The sequence below is a fragment of the Stegodyphus dumicola genome, chromosome 6, assembly GCF_044657685.1.
Source record: "Stegodyphus dumicola isolate Sdum_Otavi_A_Nest chromosome 6, ASM4465768v1".
NCBI classification, from domain to species: domain Eukaryota; kingdom Metazoa; phylum Arthropoda; class Arachnida; order Araneae; family Eresidae; genus Stegodyphus; species Stegodyphus dumicola.
In genome coordinates, this window is record NC_140773.1 from 102,694,715 (window position 1) to 102,709,632 (window position 14,918).

Genomic DNA, 14,918 nt, shown 5'->3' on the forward strand with positions numbered 1-14,918 from the left:
TTTTTTTATATATGCTTCACGCATGCACACTTGATTTTTCCTTCCATAATAAAACATGTGGAGATTTTCACTTAAAAATTCCAATTCTTAATTTCTCTTAGGCACTAAATAAAATACCTCGTGATGGAAAAGCAATCATGTAAGCATAAATTTGTTTGGCTCCGTAGCTGAGTATCTGCAGGTCCGTGCTAAGCCTAATCGGCGCAATCGTGCAAATATCTAGCGAGTGCCTTTATGCAGTGACAATATTAAAGGGACATTGCTTATGTTTAACATTTAAAAGAAAGCATTATTAGCATACAAATATGAAAAACCAAAAAATTACATTTTATTTTTTTTATTTGTCTAAATATACAAACATTTTGAGCTTTCTTAACCCTTTGACATGCGCGATATTATTTTTATAATTTTTTTAACTAAAATCTGTAGAAATTGAATATTATGATTGTAGAGGCAAAGAATATATGAATTTAAAAAAAATCTACTCTTGCCCATTGTTCTGTGGGTGGTGGTCACACTGTGAAACCGCCGCGCGTCTAGGACTTTGAGGTAGAAGGGGGGAAACTTACCTTTCTCCATGCACGTTTCCAGTAAAGGATGAAATTTACGAATTTAAAAAAAAAAATGTATATACGAATTGCATTACATATAATTTTTTTGCATTATTTTACAAAGTAAATCGTCAGAAAAAATTAAAAAATAAACATTTATGTAATTTTTTCTGTAGCAGTGAAAATATAAATACCTACATAATAAGGACGTTTGGTTAAATTGAGTAAAAAAACTCAAATAAGTTTAAAAGAAAAAAAGGAAACTGTTTTTTTTTTTTTTTTTTTTTTAAATTTTCAAAGAATAAATTTTTTTTTGCGACACTATTCAAAGCATGCTTTGTCTTTTTGGCACATGCATAGACCCACATTGCACGTTTCACACATGTATCTTCTATGAGGTTTCTTCTGTGTGCTACAAAATGTACGCTGCCTGGATCTAAATTTCTCTGGTATATGTCCAGCATTATTTAGTTTCTTTTCATCTGGCACATGAAATTTGTGGTTTTTTATGTTAATGGGGGGGGGGGGTGGCTTGGTCTTTTTGTCTTTGGTATGGATCATTCATTTTCCATTCATACTTATTTTATTCGTATTTCATCCCAAAATATTCAGAAAATATTTTTAATTTAAATAAAACTTTAAGCAATTTCTATTTTTAATTATAGCAAAGTATATTTACATTAAATTTAAACCACAGGAAAAAATTTATAAAATCACAATACTAGCTTGGGGAGCAAGTGTGTTGAGGTCAGAGAAAAGTATCTGAGAAAGAAACATCTTTTTACTGGGCAGGTGCATGTATTGTTTAGTAATAAAATAACTCTGTGGTTTCAAAACCCCTTATCTATATACAGGTAAAAATGAACATTCCTATTTAAGAAGCAAGCAAGGCACGACCACCGAGCCTCTAGAGCATTGTGACACAATGCTCTAGTGGGGCAGTGGTCGTGCCCTGAAACCACAAAGCAAATGTCATATATAGAGAGCATGGTATAGACGGGTTTTTTTTTTTTTTTTTTTGGATATGCAGTTTAATTATTGCTATTTTTTATTGTTTATGATAGAAATCATGATGTGCGATGATTAACTTTTGAAATTTAAAGTTTTTATATTAATAAAAGGAAGTTATTTTGTCTCATTGAAAACGAATTTTGAAAGGTATCCGATTTGAAGTACTAAGACCTAAAACGTGTATGATTCTGCAGTCATTGTGTTATTTAGAGGTAAAAGATCAGTAATCAATCAATTTTCACTCAAAAATTTTGGAAAGAAGAGGAGGAAAAAATTCGAAAATATGTGGTTTCAGGGTGTGACCACTGCACGTCAGAGGGTTAAAACCCACACTCAAACATATTTATTGAGGAATTATACATACATTTATGTTATAAAAAGCCGCTCAACTGGTATAGTGGTTAGTGTTGTTGACTGCTATGCCGAATGGCCCGGGTTCGAATCTTGAAGAAGGCATGGATGTTTGTAAATGCATTGTGTCACTGTGGCATGGGGGCACTCTAAATATGTGAGGCAAAAGTCCCCGCATACGAAAGATTGGTGGTAGGGAAAGAGAGGTGGGAGACATTTGGACTCGTCCCCCCCCCCTAGGATGCTCTCCATCAAAATTGAGGGCGAAACTGGGCTAAATCGCACTGTCATCTGTAAGGTGCTCAAGGCTGTTGCCAACGATAGGCATACTTTGCAAATTTGTGGATTTAGGCTGACTATAGATCAGACAAGTGAGCATTAGTCAACAACATGTTATAAAAATGTAACACTGCAAGTGAAACGAAATAATATACTAAACATGCTGGATACCAGATACATTGCTGAACACTATTTACTTTCTTAAAATTAAAAACAAATTAATTTAGATATCTAGTAAGTTTGCACTGAATAAAGTGTTGTTCGCAGTGTAGTTTACGCCAAGGTTCAAACTGTGATTACAACAGGGCACAAAAAATACTCTAATATTTAGAGATGTATCCAAAATTCTTTTTTACACACTGCTCTCCAAAAGTTTCCAAAAACTGCAGTTCATGCATAAGATTTATACTATTTATATTGCTTTGATTTTTATCAGTTAATGTTTTTTGCAGTTTTGGCATAAGTTGAGCCGATCTTGTAAATATATGTGAATGAAAATACATGATGCTGATGCGTATGTAAGGGCAGATGCCAGCGCCATAGACGCGATAGACAAGTTGCTTAATCCTTATTTTATGTCTACTGTTGTAATCGCAGTAATTTGTGCGACATTGATCTTTTTTGTGATTTTTTTTCGATTGCTTGTTGTTATTGTTATTTCTACATAAAAAATATGTTACATATTATGTTAAACTTAGGTTAGCCTTTTTGATTAAGAAAAGCGACAATTTGAGCATAATTACTCGAAAAATATTTTTTTTTTACATGAACCATTTGTTTATTAAATTAAACTTATCTTTCGAGAACAAAGGATTGGCATATTTACGGAGTACCACTGAATTTAAAATATACCTATTTGAGATTTGAAGAAGTAAAAATAAACAAGATATTCTGAAATAAAAAATTAGCCATTTTCCGATTTTTAGCAGTATGGAAAACCGAAGGAAAATGTTTCGCTATTTAATTACGTCTTAAATACATATTTTAAATTTGATTTATTTACTTTAATTTAAAAAAAGTACTACCACCTCCTTGAATTATTTGGTTTTGATCTAATAGTTCATATATTTTTTAAGCAATTGGTTTAAGATTTTCTCAGTTTTTCAAAAGTAAGGTAAAATATTTCAAACAGTGACTTTCCGAGTGTTCGTATGCAAAAGTTCTAATAACAGTTATTTTCTACTTTTATTTTTACTTCGGCTTTTTCTGTTTTCACTTTTCCCCAGATATAGGAAGAAAAACAGAAAAATCTGTTTCAGAATCAGAATGCCAATGTGAGAGGAAGACATAATAAACCAGAACTTTAAAATTACTTAGATTTTGCCCAAAACCCAGAGAATACCCAAGCTGAAGCTACTAGCACTAGTTGTCCATCAACATCTCAGCTGCCTTTGAAATTGCCAAAAGAACCTAATAATCAGAAAGTTTTTTAACCCGGGAATTACCTTTAACTTCACTGCAGCCGATCAAAAAAACAGAAGAAATGCTAGTGAAATGTGCACTTTCTACAGTAGATACGCATTTTCCTGTGCTTGATGATCCCGGATTATGGCCAAGTGCATTACTGCCATCCCGAGTTCAAGCCTTAATAGAAAATGGTCCTGGATAACATGGTTTCGAGTTTCGGTTTCCCGAAATTCAAAATGGAAGTAAATTTTTTCAGATGTATTTTGTCGAATCTTGCCACACAATGAAAGAGTTAAAAGGTTGCTAAATTCTGCTGAAAATAATTCTGTTTATTGTTTTTGTTGCAAAATTTTTAACAGTTTCAGCAATGCAAACTGTGTAGTTCTGAATTTCACAAATGGAATCTCTTAAATGGGTAATTAAAACTTCAGGAAAAAAATAAAATGCATTTCTGGAATGTCCGATTTCTTAGAGTGATTAAGAAAGAATAAACCTGTTCATTCGGAATTAAAAACTTTATTTAAAAAAGAGACTAAGCATTGGCACGGTGTTATTGAAAGAATTATCTATGCCATTCAGTTTTTAGTCGAAAACAAAACTTAGCTTTCTGTGATTCCAATAACAAATTATTCGTAAGAAATAATGACTTTTTAAGGTGTATAGAAATGATCCCAAAATTTGACCCTATCAGGTCTGTATATATTAATAACATTCAAACTAAAGAAAATATGCTTCATTACCTTGAAATTAAAATTCAAAATGAAACAGTTATCTTATTAGGGGATAATAGAAAGCAAATTATTTTAAGTAATATCAAACAGGCAAAGCATTTTTCTATTTTACTTGATTGTTGTACCCCTGATGCTAGCCATCAAGAGCAGATATTAATTTGTATGAGGTATCTTAATTTAGAAAATACAGACATGGGTATTGAAAGGTTTTAGTATTTTGGTGTTACAACTGATACGACCTATCGTGATTTTCGGAACTTTTTGTAAAATAAAACATTCCCCGAAAATAATCCCTAGTTAAAATAATGTGACAAAAAGAATTCGTTAAAAAATGCTGTTGATTTATTAAGTATAAGTAATAATATGTTTAGCTTTCCTAATACTCGTATTTCAGAGAAATGTTTGAAACAAAATATTCCGTGAAATTAATTGTTTACCTCTACAGTTCATTTCAAATTAATTCTTGGGATTTATCTTAACCAGTTCACTGTTTGCCCTGAGAGAGATACGTTCACAGGAAAGGCATCATCATCCGTTAGCGTCGGGGTTAAATTTGGGCTGAACCGTTACCCTCGAGACACATACGACGCAGCGACCTTTTCCCAACCCCCACAGAATGAGTCAAAAATCAAAAGGGGGGATTGATGGGTTACTTATCTTCTCAGCGGTGTCGCATTAGGATCACAGCGGGGCTGTTTCAGGAAAATAAAGGATGGAGACACTTTCTTTGAATAGCTACCCCCTCAACATATCTTATGAGATCTTTAACAGCTTTCTCCCTTTCTATTGACGAACAAAGGATTTGAATGCTATCTTTTCAATTCTTCTCTTTTGTTACAGGCCATCAAGAAAATAATAAAACAAAATTCAAGGACACTTCAAATACAAGCTAATGCCCGTATTTTTACTTTATATAAAGCTTTTTCTTGACAATTAAAAATTACATTTACATTGTAATAGATTGCAATATAATATATTGTAATAGATTGCAATATAATATATTGTAATAGATTGCAATATATAAAGACTAGATTCAACGTGTTTCTGGAATTTATGTCATTGAAAGTGAAAAAGGCCTGGTGCACCCAAGCAGTTATAAGAAAGTGGGTTGATTTTATGCTGCCACCACTGTTGAGGGGTCAGAATAGAGGTTTACTAGTTTGGGATTCAGCCAGTGCTCACCGTGCTAAAGACATGGAAAAACTTTCTTGCTGAGAGGAAGATTGATCAAATAATGATTCCGGTAGGAATGACTGGTTACCTCCAGACACTTGACATATTGATCAAATAATGATTCCGGTAGGAATGACTGGTTACCTCCAGACACTTGACATTGCAATAAACAAGCCATTCAAGGATCATTTGCAGATGGAAATCAATGAATATATTGAAAACAGAATGGTGAGAAATCATCGAGGTAATTTTGTAAAACCAGGCTTACAAGAAGTTGTGAATTGGGTAAGAAATTCATGGGGCAAAATAACTGATAGTGATGTTTCCAATGCACTACGAACAGGCTACTTAGACAAGAAGTATTCATTTAATGATAGCTATATCGCAAAACATGAGAGATTCGGACCAATGATTCAACAGGAAATGGATTTGGAAGAAAATCAGAATATAATCCAGAATTTTATTTATGACGATGTTCCAGAAGAAGATGACATGACTGTAATTGAATAAATTTAAATTTCTGTATTCTGTGTAATAAAAATATATAAATATACTTTTATTTTTGCCCTTCCCCGAAAATAAGCTCTAGCGCGTATTTTGGACCAAAGAAGAAAGTAAGACAGTCTCTTATTTTCGGAAAAAGACGGTATAAACAATACAAACCGTCAAAAAGAGCGAGATTTGGTATAAAAGTTTATAAATTATGCGAGTCCAATACAGGTTACTGCTATAATTTCAAAATATAAACTGGCCGTGACATAATACATACTATAAAAAATGCATCTGAAACTGTAGTCAAAGAACTATCAAAGCCAATTTCGCACAAATGACACACATTATATTTGGACAATTGGTATTCTTCACCAAATCTTTTTGTAACTCTACTCAACAGTAAAACTAATGTCATTGGAACAGTGCGTGCAAACAGAAAAAATATGCCAAAAGATTTCTTGAAAACAAAATTAAAAACAGGAGAATATGAAATGAGAAATTGCAATGTATTACTGGCAATAAAATGGAAAGATTAATGAGATGTTTTTATTCTATCTACAAAACATACAACAGTAGCAATGACTGAGCAAATCAAAAAGCAACACAATCCTACTTGGAAACCAAAGTGTATCGTCGAATACAACAAAAGGATGATAGGAGTTGATCGACAAGATCAAATGCTAGCATGCTTCCCTCTTATGAGAAAGTGTATAAAGGGGTATCGGAAAATTTTCTTTTACCTGTTTGACATGGCATTATTTAAATCTTTCATTTTGCATAACAAGATAAATATTGAAAAAAGACAGGGATGTGCAGAATATAAGGTTAAAATAGCTGAATTATTATTGGAAAATACACCATTACGGAACTACAACTGTAAAGGACAGTTGTCAAATGGAGATTTACCACTAAGATTGCAGGCTCAGCAGTGGAGTCATTTTCCCAAACATATAGATCCAATGCCGTCGAACCTACACCCAAAAAGAAGATGTGTAGTTTGCACAAAGCATAAACAACGTAGAGAGACAACGTGGGAATGCAAAAAGTGTAATATTGCATTACATGTACCAACATGTTTTGAGAGATATCATATTGTCAAAGATTACTAAAGTTTTGTATTAAAACAAAAATGTTATTAATGGATTATATAATTTGCAACAATAAATCGTTTTTTTGTTTAATAATCAACCAACCATAATTATTTATCAAACATCTTGCAGAGTTAATTGTACTGCGCATATATATATAAAAATCATAGGAAGTTTGTGATTTGTACAGTTTCGAACGCTGAGCAATGTTGTTTATGTCCCTGCGCGTGACCGACTATGGTGTCGCTTTTGCCCCACACATTTGGAAATTAGATCATAAGGGAAGGGGTTAAAGATGTTGCCAAATTTAAAAAGGTTCAACCTGTTGGCTTGCATCCAGTGTAGAAGAACTGGATGCAATCATTGCTATGAGATTGTGAGCTATTCAGCTTTGAATGCATGGTTGGAAAATATGTTGAAAGTCAATCTTAAATCCTCATGACCAGATTTCCATAAGGAGTAATGAAATCAAATCGAATACTTGCTTTAGGACATTCAGTAATGTTTTAAGTATGGGAAACAAGATCATTTTAAAGTCACACATTGAGACAGGAATTTGCAGTGCTGTGATTGAATTGCTCTGTGAATTCCATTCTGTACTGCAAAAAGAAAAGCCATTCATTAACGAGTTTAAGTGGGAAAAAGACTTCAGTTTGCCAAGAAGTACAAAGAATGAATTTTAGAACAGTGGGGAAAGATAATACAGACTGATGAGCCCAGAATTCCACTATTCCAGTGTATTGGAAACAACAGGGTTAGATGGTAATCATGTAAAGCATCTTACTCTCTCTGTGCAATATCCTATATACAAGGCTTTGGACGAAGTGCTGTAGCCTTGGATTATTTGTGTTTGGTTGAATAATAAAATTCTGTTCCAAAAGTCAGCTGATTATCTTAACCTACTAAAGAATCATCTTATTTCTTTAATGGACTATTTTTCCTTCTTGAAGGCAGTGGTGTATTTGAGGATAATAATGTCAGGTGTTCAATGAATCTGTGAAAGATTATGTTGAGGAGTACAAATATTTACACATGACATAGAATGTCACCACTCTAGTTGTGCTTATATGGAATATAAATATGTGCCAATTTTCCTCTGTAATCCTCACAAAAGTATATTCTTATAGGTTGTCATTTGCCTGTAAGGTAATAATTCTGCCATTATCAAATTATTTATATATTATCTTTAATTACGAGCAGTGTTAAGCTGTCTTATTTGCTTGGTCCGTGATAGTTTAAGGTTCAAAACTTGGGGAATAGGCTGACTGTAAGGAGATTTTGGGTTTTTTCCATTATGTAATGCAAATACAAGCCAAGTTTCTTTAGGAAGTCTTCCTTTGAGACATCCCTCTGTTAAGGTGGATGTCTCTGGTATGCTTTGCCTTCATAACCAACCACTCTTATCCTAAACTTCATGAGCCACAGAAAGTGTTAAAACAAGTCTTTGGTTTTTCAACAACACATTTTTAAATAATCACTGTAAACCAAGAAATGATGTATTAATGGGCCTGGAAAATATTGCAAAGCAAAAATATTGAAAATATTGCAGTGCAGATCATAAAATCTAAAAACATTAACAAGTAATGTAAATATTTTTTAAATGCATGTTTTAATGTAGAAGTTGCTGTTTTCTTTATATTTTTAATTCATAGATGCTTATGTAATGCTTATTTAATCATTATTTAATGATATATAGATTGAGTTTCAACTAAGTGCCATTTTCACGCAGTGAATTAGCTCTTATTTTGTTAATGTTGACATGCCTTAAAATTTCATCTGTATTACTTTAATACATGAGTTTTCAACCAAGGGTCATAATTTCAGGGGGGGTGAATGTGGTCAACCTTTTAGTTAGCTGTTTAGTACAGTCAAAAGTCGTTAATTCGGACACAAGTAATCCGGAATAATCTATAATCCGGACCTCAAAGCTAAAAACTTTCTGCACATGCGCCGCGTTGACACATGCGCATAGGTGTTTGCGCATGCACGTAAGACCTTTACTTCTGCGCATATGCGTGTGCGCAAGTGCAGAATACATTTTCGTGTGCGCGTTTAATGTATAACGGACGTTATAAGCTAAAATTATCTAATTATCTATTTCAGTTAATGTTGATGATTGCGTTGTTCCTTAATCTTCGAATTGAATGCGGCTTATTATTTTTTGCAGACTGTAAGAGCAATTTTATAAAAGTAAATTTGAACTTTCGATTATGTCAATAGAATTTCTGATGCTGGAGCTCCCAAAGTATCTACAAAACGAAAGTATATTTCAATGTCCATCAAACAAAAAGTGGAATTGCTGCAAAAAATAGATAACGACATGAGGTGACAGAGATGTTAGTGAAAACGAAAAAATTTCGATCAACAAGTTAGTCGGTATTCTCGGCACAGCAATTACGGGACTTGAACAACGGAACTTTGTAACTGAACAAGAAATTATGTCTGTTTATAAAATTAAAGAGAAAGTATTATCACATAAAACGAAACAACTTACATTGAAAGAAATGTTTAATAAAGTAAACAAATAAATATTAAGCTTTTTTCTTTTTTTTTGTAAATTTTGATACCCTTTAGATCATAATTGTTCTTTATTTCATAAATTACGGTTTCATATTTTTAATTTTATAATTTCTACATGCCATCTTACGAGATTTAAACCGATGATCTATAATCCGGAAAAATCGATAATCCGGAATCGCCGAAGTCCCGACGAGTCCGGATTAACGACTTTTGACTGTATTTAGTTTATGGATATTAAAAAAAATTCAAGTTTTGATGTTTATCAACATTTTTTATACTTTTTGTTGGTTAATAAAACACATAAAAAATAATCTAAATCTAAATAAATGTGTATATTTTTCAAGTCTTGGAAAAGGGGGGGGGAATTTCAGCAGTGGTAAAAGGGTGCAGGGGGCAAATTTGAGAAATCCTGCTATAATTCATGTAATGATATGGAAAAAAAAATCATTTCTAAGCAGTTTTAGTTTACAGATTAGACATTTTTAATTCATGTTAATATGTTCATTTAATGATGTGTTGGTTATGTTTCCAATACCTGCTACCTTTATGAATTGGTTATTATTTTGTTAATATATTATGTATATGTTATGTTTTATCTTGATCATTTTAATACAAGTGATAAAATTGAAAAAAATTAATTATTTGCTCAGAATTTACCATTGTTTGAAAAGTATATGGTTTGTATTTTAAGTAGCCACTATTATTATAAATCAGATCAGTCTTATTTCATTGATTTTGAAAGTACTGTTTTATCACATTTCTAGATTTTGATTTTGTCTGTGTAACACTGCAGTTGTAAGTGACACTCAAAAACATACAAAAAAGAAAAATCTGAAAGGTTTTGGATTTTAACAACACCCAAAAGGGTTTGTTAAAGTTTTTTTATACTCTTGCTGAGTGCTTAGCTTTATTATACAGCATCATTTTCTTTACACTTATGGCAAATAAAATTCAGCGACAAAGTTGCAAAATTTTAAAAGCAGCATATGTTAAGAATTCCCAATGCAGCGTTAAGTGTTGGCAAACATTTTTATATATTTTTCAGTCTTGTCTCAGTTTATCATGTCAGTGTTCAGTTTTTTTAGCAAGATGGCTGTCAAAACTTTTTTGTCTTTTTATTATTAATGTTTTGTTCTGTTAATTAAATGTCATGTTCCTCGCACTTACCCCACATACAATTCATCAATTCAGCAGTAAAATCACAAAATATTTAAAAACAACATATCTTTAGAATTTCCAATAGACAGTCTCGTGCACAGATAAAAAATTTTTATTCCATACAGTTTTGCCACTGGTCGCTTTCAAATTATGCAGTATGTTAATCAAAAATTCATTAAAATTTTACAAAATATGAAATTCAAAATTCAAAATTCGGGTTTCCAGGTGCATGTGTTTGGATGGAGGACTACTTTATTCAAAATTAGATGGACCTAGGTACTGTCGTTTTTCATAGTGTGAGGTACATACATACATGCATGCATACTTCATTATTTAATTTCTTTAAAAATAATACAGGGTGATAATATTTGGTGGTAATAGTTTGAAAAGTGTTCGCTGTTTATAGGGGACGACACAAAACCACATTTCGAGATAAGCTCATTTGGGCTGACACACTTTTGGGCTAATATACAAGTGCCATTAAAAGTTCATATGATTAATATATATATTCAACTTGATGAAAAGTTTTAAACTATGTTGATTGTTAGCAGTTAAGTAGGAAAATAAGAATAAATGGTTATCTATGGTAATTTTTATTTCAACATATTTTCTACTTTTTCAATGCTAAATACTTCTGCAAATCAAATATTTTGTCTTTGTAAGTTACTGTTCAGCATATCTTCATCATAAGTAATACAGTCAAAAGTCGTTAATCCGGACTCGTCGGAACTTCGGCGATTCCGGATTATCGATTTTTCCGGATTATAGATCATCAGTTTAAATCTCGTAAGATGGCATGCAGAAATTCTAAAATTAAAATTATGAAACCGTAATTTATGAAATAACGAACAATTATGATCTAAAGGGTATCAAAATTTACAAAAAAAAAAAGCTTAATATTTATTTGTTTACTTTATTCAACATTTCTTTCAATGTAAGTTGTTTAAGTTGCTTCATTTTATGTGATAATACTTTCTTTTTAATTCTATAAACAGACATAATTTCTTGTTCAGTTACAAAGTCCCGCAGTTCAAGTCCCGTTAATTGCTGTGCCGAGAATACCGACTAACTTGTCAATCGAAATTTTTTCGTTTTCACTAACCTCTCTGTCACATTCTTCATGTCTTTATCATTTTTTTGCAGCAATTCCACTTTTTGTTTGTTGGACATCGAAACATACTTTCGTTTTGTAGATCCTTTGGAAGTTCCAGCATCGGAAATTCTATTTGACATAATCGAAAGTTCAAGTTTACTTTTATAAAATTGCTCTTACAGTCTGCAAAAAATAATCAGCGGGATCCAATTTGAAGATTAAGGAACAACGCAATCATTAACATTAACTGAAACAGATAATTAGATAATTTTAGCTTACACCGTCCGTTATACATTAAACGCGCAGGCGAAAACGTATTCTGCACTTGCGCACACGCATATGCGCAGTAGTCAAGGTCTTATGCGCACGCGTAAAACGCCTGTGCGCATGTGCCAACGCGGCGAATGCGCAGAAAGTTTTTAGCTTTGAGGTCCGGATTATGGGTGTCCGAATTAACGATTTTTGATTGTATCTGTAATATTTTAATCAAGTATAATAAATGCCATGTGCTTTTTTTGGAAAGGTGTTTTTTTTTTTTTTTTTTTTTGTGTGTGTGTATTTGTTGCAGCTGTAATAGCACATTCTATTGTACATTTATTTAGAAATTTCTTGTTTATGTAATGTTTTGCAGCAGTTTATTATACTATTTGTAACTTTTTCTTGTGAAAATTGAAATACTAATATAATTTTATTCATGATTTCTTTGTATTTCAATTTAGGGCAAGCATCAAGTTTTGGAAGTGCAAAGTATGAAGTATTTTTACTCTTCAAATTTTCATCTTAATTATATGGTTTTACTGTCTTATATATTTAATAAATTTGTTTCATAAAAGGAAAGCTATTAATCATACTGATATTCTCTGAAACACTATTTTTTTGTTCCATAACTTGTTTTAGATTTTGTAATAAAATCTTCATTTTTGCTCAAGATTTGATTTGAATTAATGGATATATTTTACCATTATATGCATTATTTGTTTAAATTTGACATTTTTGCTTTCAGTGTTTTGTCGCTGTTTTATTGCATCAGTTAACCATATTTAATAAGACTTTTCTTATTGCTTTCTTTTCAGTTCACCACAAAGCAATACATCTGCTTTTACCCAGTGGAGGAATTAAATATGCATCAGAACTCATCAAATTTGAAATTTAATTTCTTAAACGTGTGAAATATTTTTACCATTTGTAAGAAAATCATTAGTAATTTTATCACTGCTGTGTTAATAAATGAATAAAATATACTGTCATAATTCAGTGTTTTTTGCTTGCATGTAAAACTTCAATAAAATATTTTTTAGAAATTTAGTCTGAGGATTTCTGGATAGCAGTTTTTAATCTCCTGATCTTAAGGGTAAACCCCTCTACTGACAATGTTCACTTGGCCATTTTTCGTTGTACCTTTTCTCAAAATCCGCTGTAGATACATGCTTGAAATTTTTTCTCTGATTAAAGTATACCTATCTGATTGTACTGAAATGAGCTTTTGGATTTTTTTGGATTTCAGAGTAATTTACAGAATATTTTGTTAGGCATAGTAAAATGTAACACTTTTCTTGTGAAAAAAAAAAAAAAAAAATTTTTTTTTTCTTAGTTTATCACAAAAATCTCATTTCAGTGGATATTAGGAAACATATTAAATAAGCCATAAAAATTGTAGATATCTGTGAGCAGTAGTTCCTGAGAAAAGGTACATCAAGTACAAAAAAATCATGTTTTAAGAAAAACACATTTTTATGTAAAAATCCCCATTTATATAAAAGCATTCGATGACAAATTAAAACTGAATTTTTACAGTTATAATTTTCATGGAGATTAAAGAATGGTATTTTTAGAAAGCTAAAAGTGTAGAGACTTTGAAAATGCAAAAATCCAAAATTACCATATTTTGACGATTTTTGGTTCCCCAACACCCTTTTAAAGCTGGTTTTCAGTTATCATTTATTAAGTTAATGATTAAGTTGTAAATCCCAGAAAAATTTTATACATACGTGCTAAACAGTTTTGAAGACATTATACCAGTCGTGCATGTTACATTATGTTTTATTAGATAAATTTGTCTCATTAATTTTTTGTTTTTATTAATAACACTTAAAAGAGTTTTTCATATGCATAGCTATTTTCCCTATCACATGTTACAGAAAATATTAGCACATTAGCAATGCTGAGGTGACAATTGAAGCTTATTGCCATTGGCAGTAATAGAAAATCTGACTGATTTGAAAACAAAATTCTTTATTAAATAAAGTTATTCAGTGTAGAAAAGAGTAACTTTACAAATAACCTGTTAAACCAGGGGTTTTCAAATGGGGGGGGGGGTAGTCACCCTTTTATTTAGCTGTTTAGGATTTAGTTTTAATATATGAATACTATTAAAAAAATCTCTTTTTATTCAAGTTCTGATTTTTATCAACAATTTTCTACACTTTTGATATTTAATTTGCAAAACATATTGAAGTTTTGAAAAGGGGGGATCATCTTCTAGTAAAGGTGAAAGGGGTGTATGGAGCAAAAAGTATTGAGAACTGCTCTGTTAAAAATGAAACGACGTGCAATAGCACTACGCTGCTGCATATTCCGTGTGTGCTTTCCATTGTTGCTTCCTCCACTGCTATAACACAACAACCTCCTTGGTTTCCTTTCCCTCTCTGGTGCAACAAATAACAAACCCATGGCTTCAAACTTTGCCATCATTTTTCTGAAACCCTGAGATGTCATTGTCTCTCAGCGTATTGCTCTTACTGAACGATACCTTTGCAAAGGTCACCATTCATAGCTATCGCATTCATAATAACATTTAACGTAAAAACACGGTCTTGCATGGTTAGAGGCTTTGTCAATCCGTAATACGCTCACTTTTATCTGAAAAATCAAATGACGTGTAAAGCGCATTTGCATAAATCAGTTGCTTCTTTTTGCTGTAAGCCTTGTGGTTATACATAACTCCACAAACAGTTTCGTTTTAGAAACAATTAAAAACATTTTAAACCGATATCTTAGGGCCGAATTCAGGCTTCAAAAATCACAAATTAGCAATCTGTAAGGAAACATGTTCCGGAATGCGCTT

General features: G+C 31.8%; 1 protein-coding gene across 4 annotated transcripts in view; it reads left to right on the plus strand.

The window, feature by feature from the left end:
* Nup214 (nuclear pore complex protein Nup214) overlaps positions 1–13,159 on the plus strand; it is a 272,097-nt gene extending 258,938 nt beyond the window's left edge. For all 4 annotated transcript variants that reach the window (XM_085818717.1, XM_085818716.1, XM_085818718.1 and 1 more), the window contains 2 exons: positions 12,574–12,601; positions 12,928–13,159. In XM_085818717.1, the coding sequence (XP_085674843.1) occupies positions 12,574–12,601; positions 12,928–12,973 (74 nt within the window). In that variant the 3' untranslated portion in view covers positions 12,974–13,159. The remainder of the gene's footprint in view (positions 1–12,573; positions 12,602–12,927) is intronic.
* Positions 13,160–14,918: the final 1,759 nt, after the last annotated feature.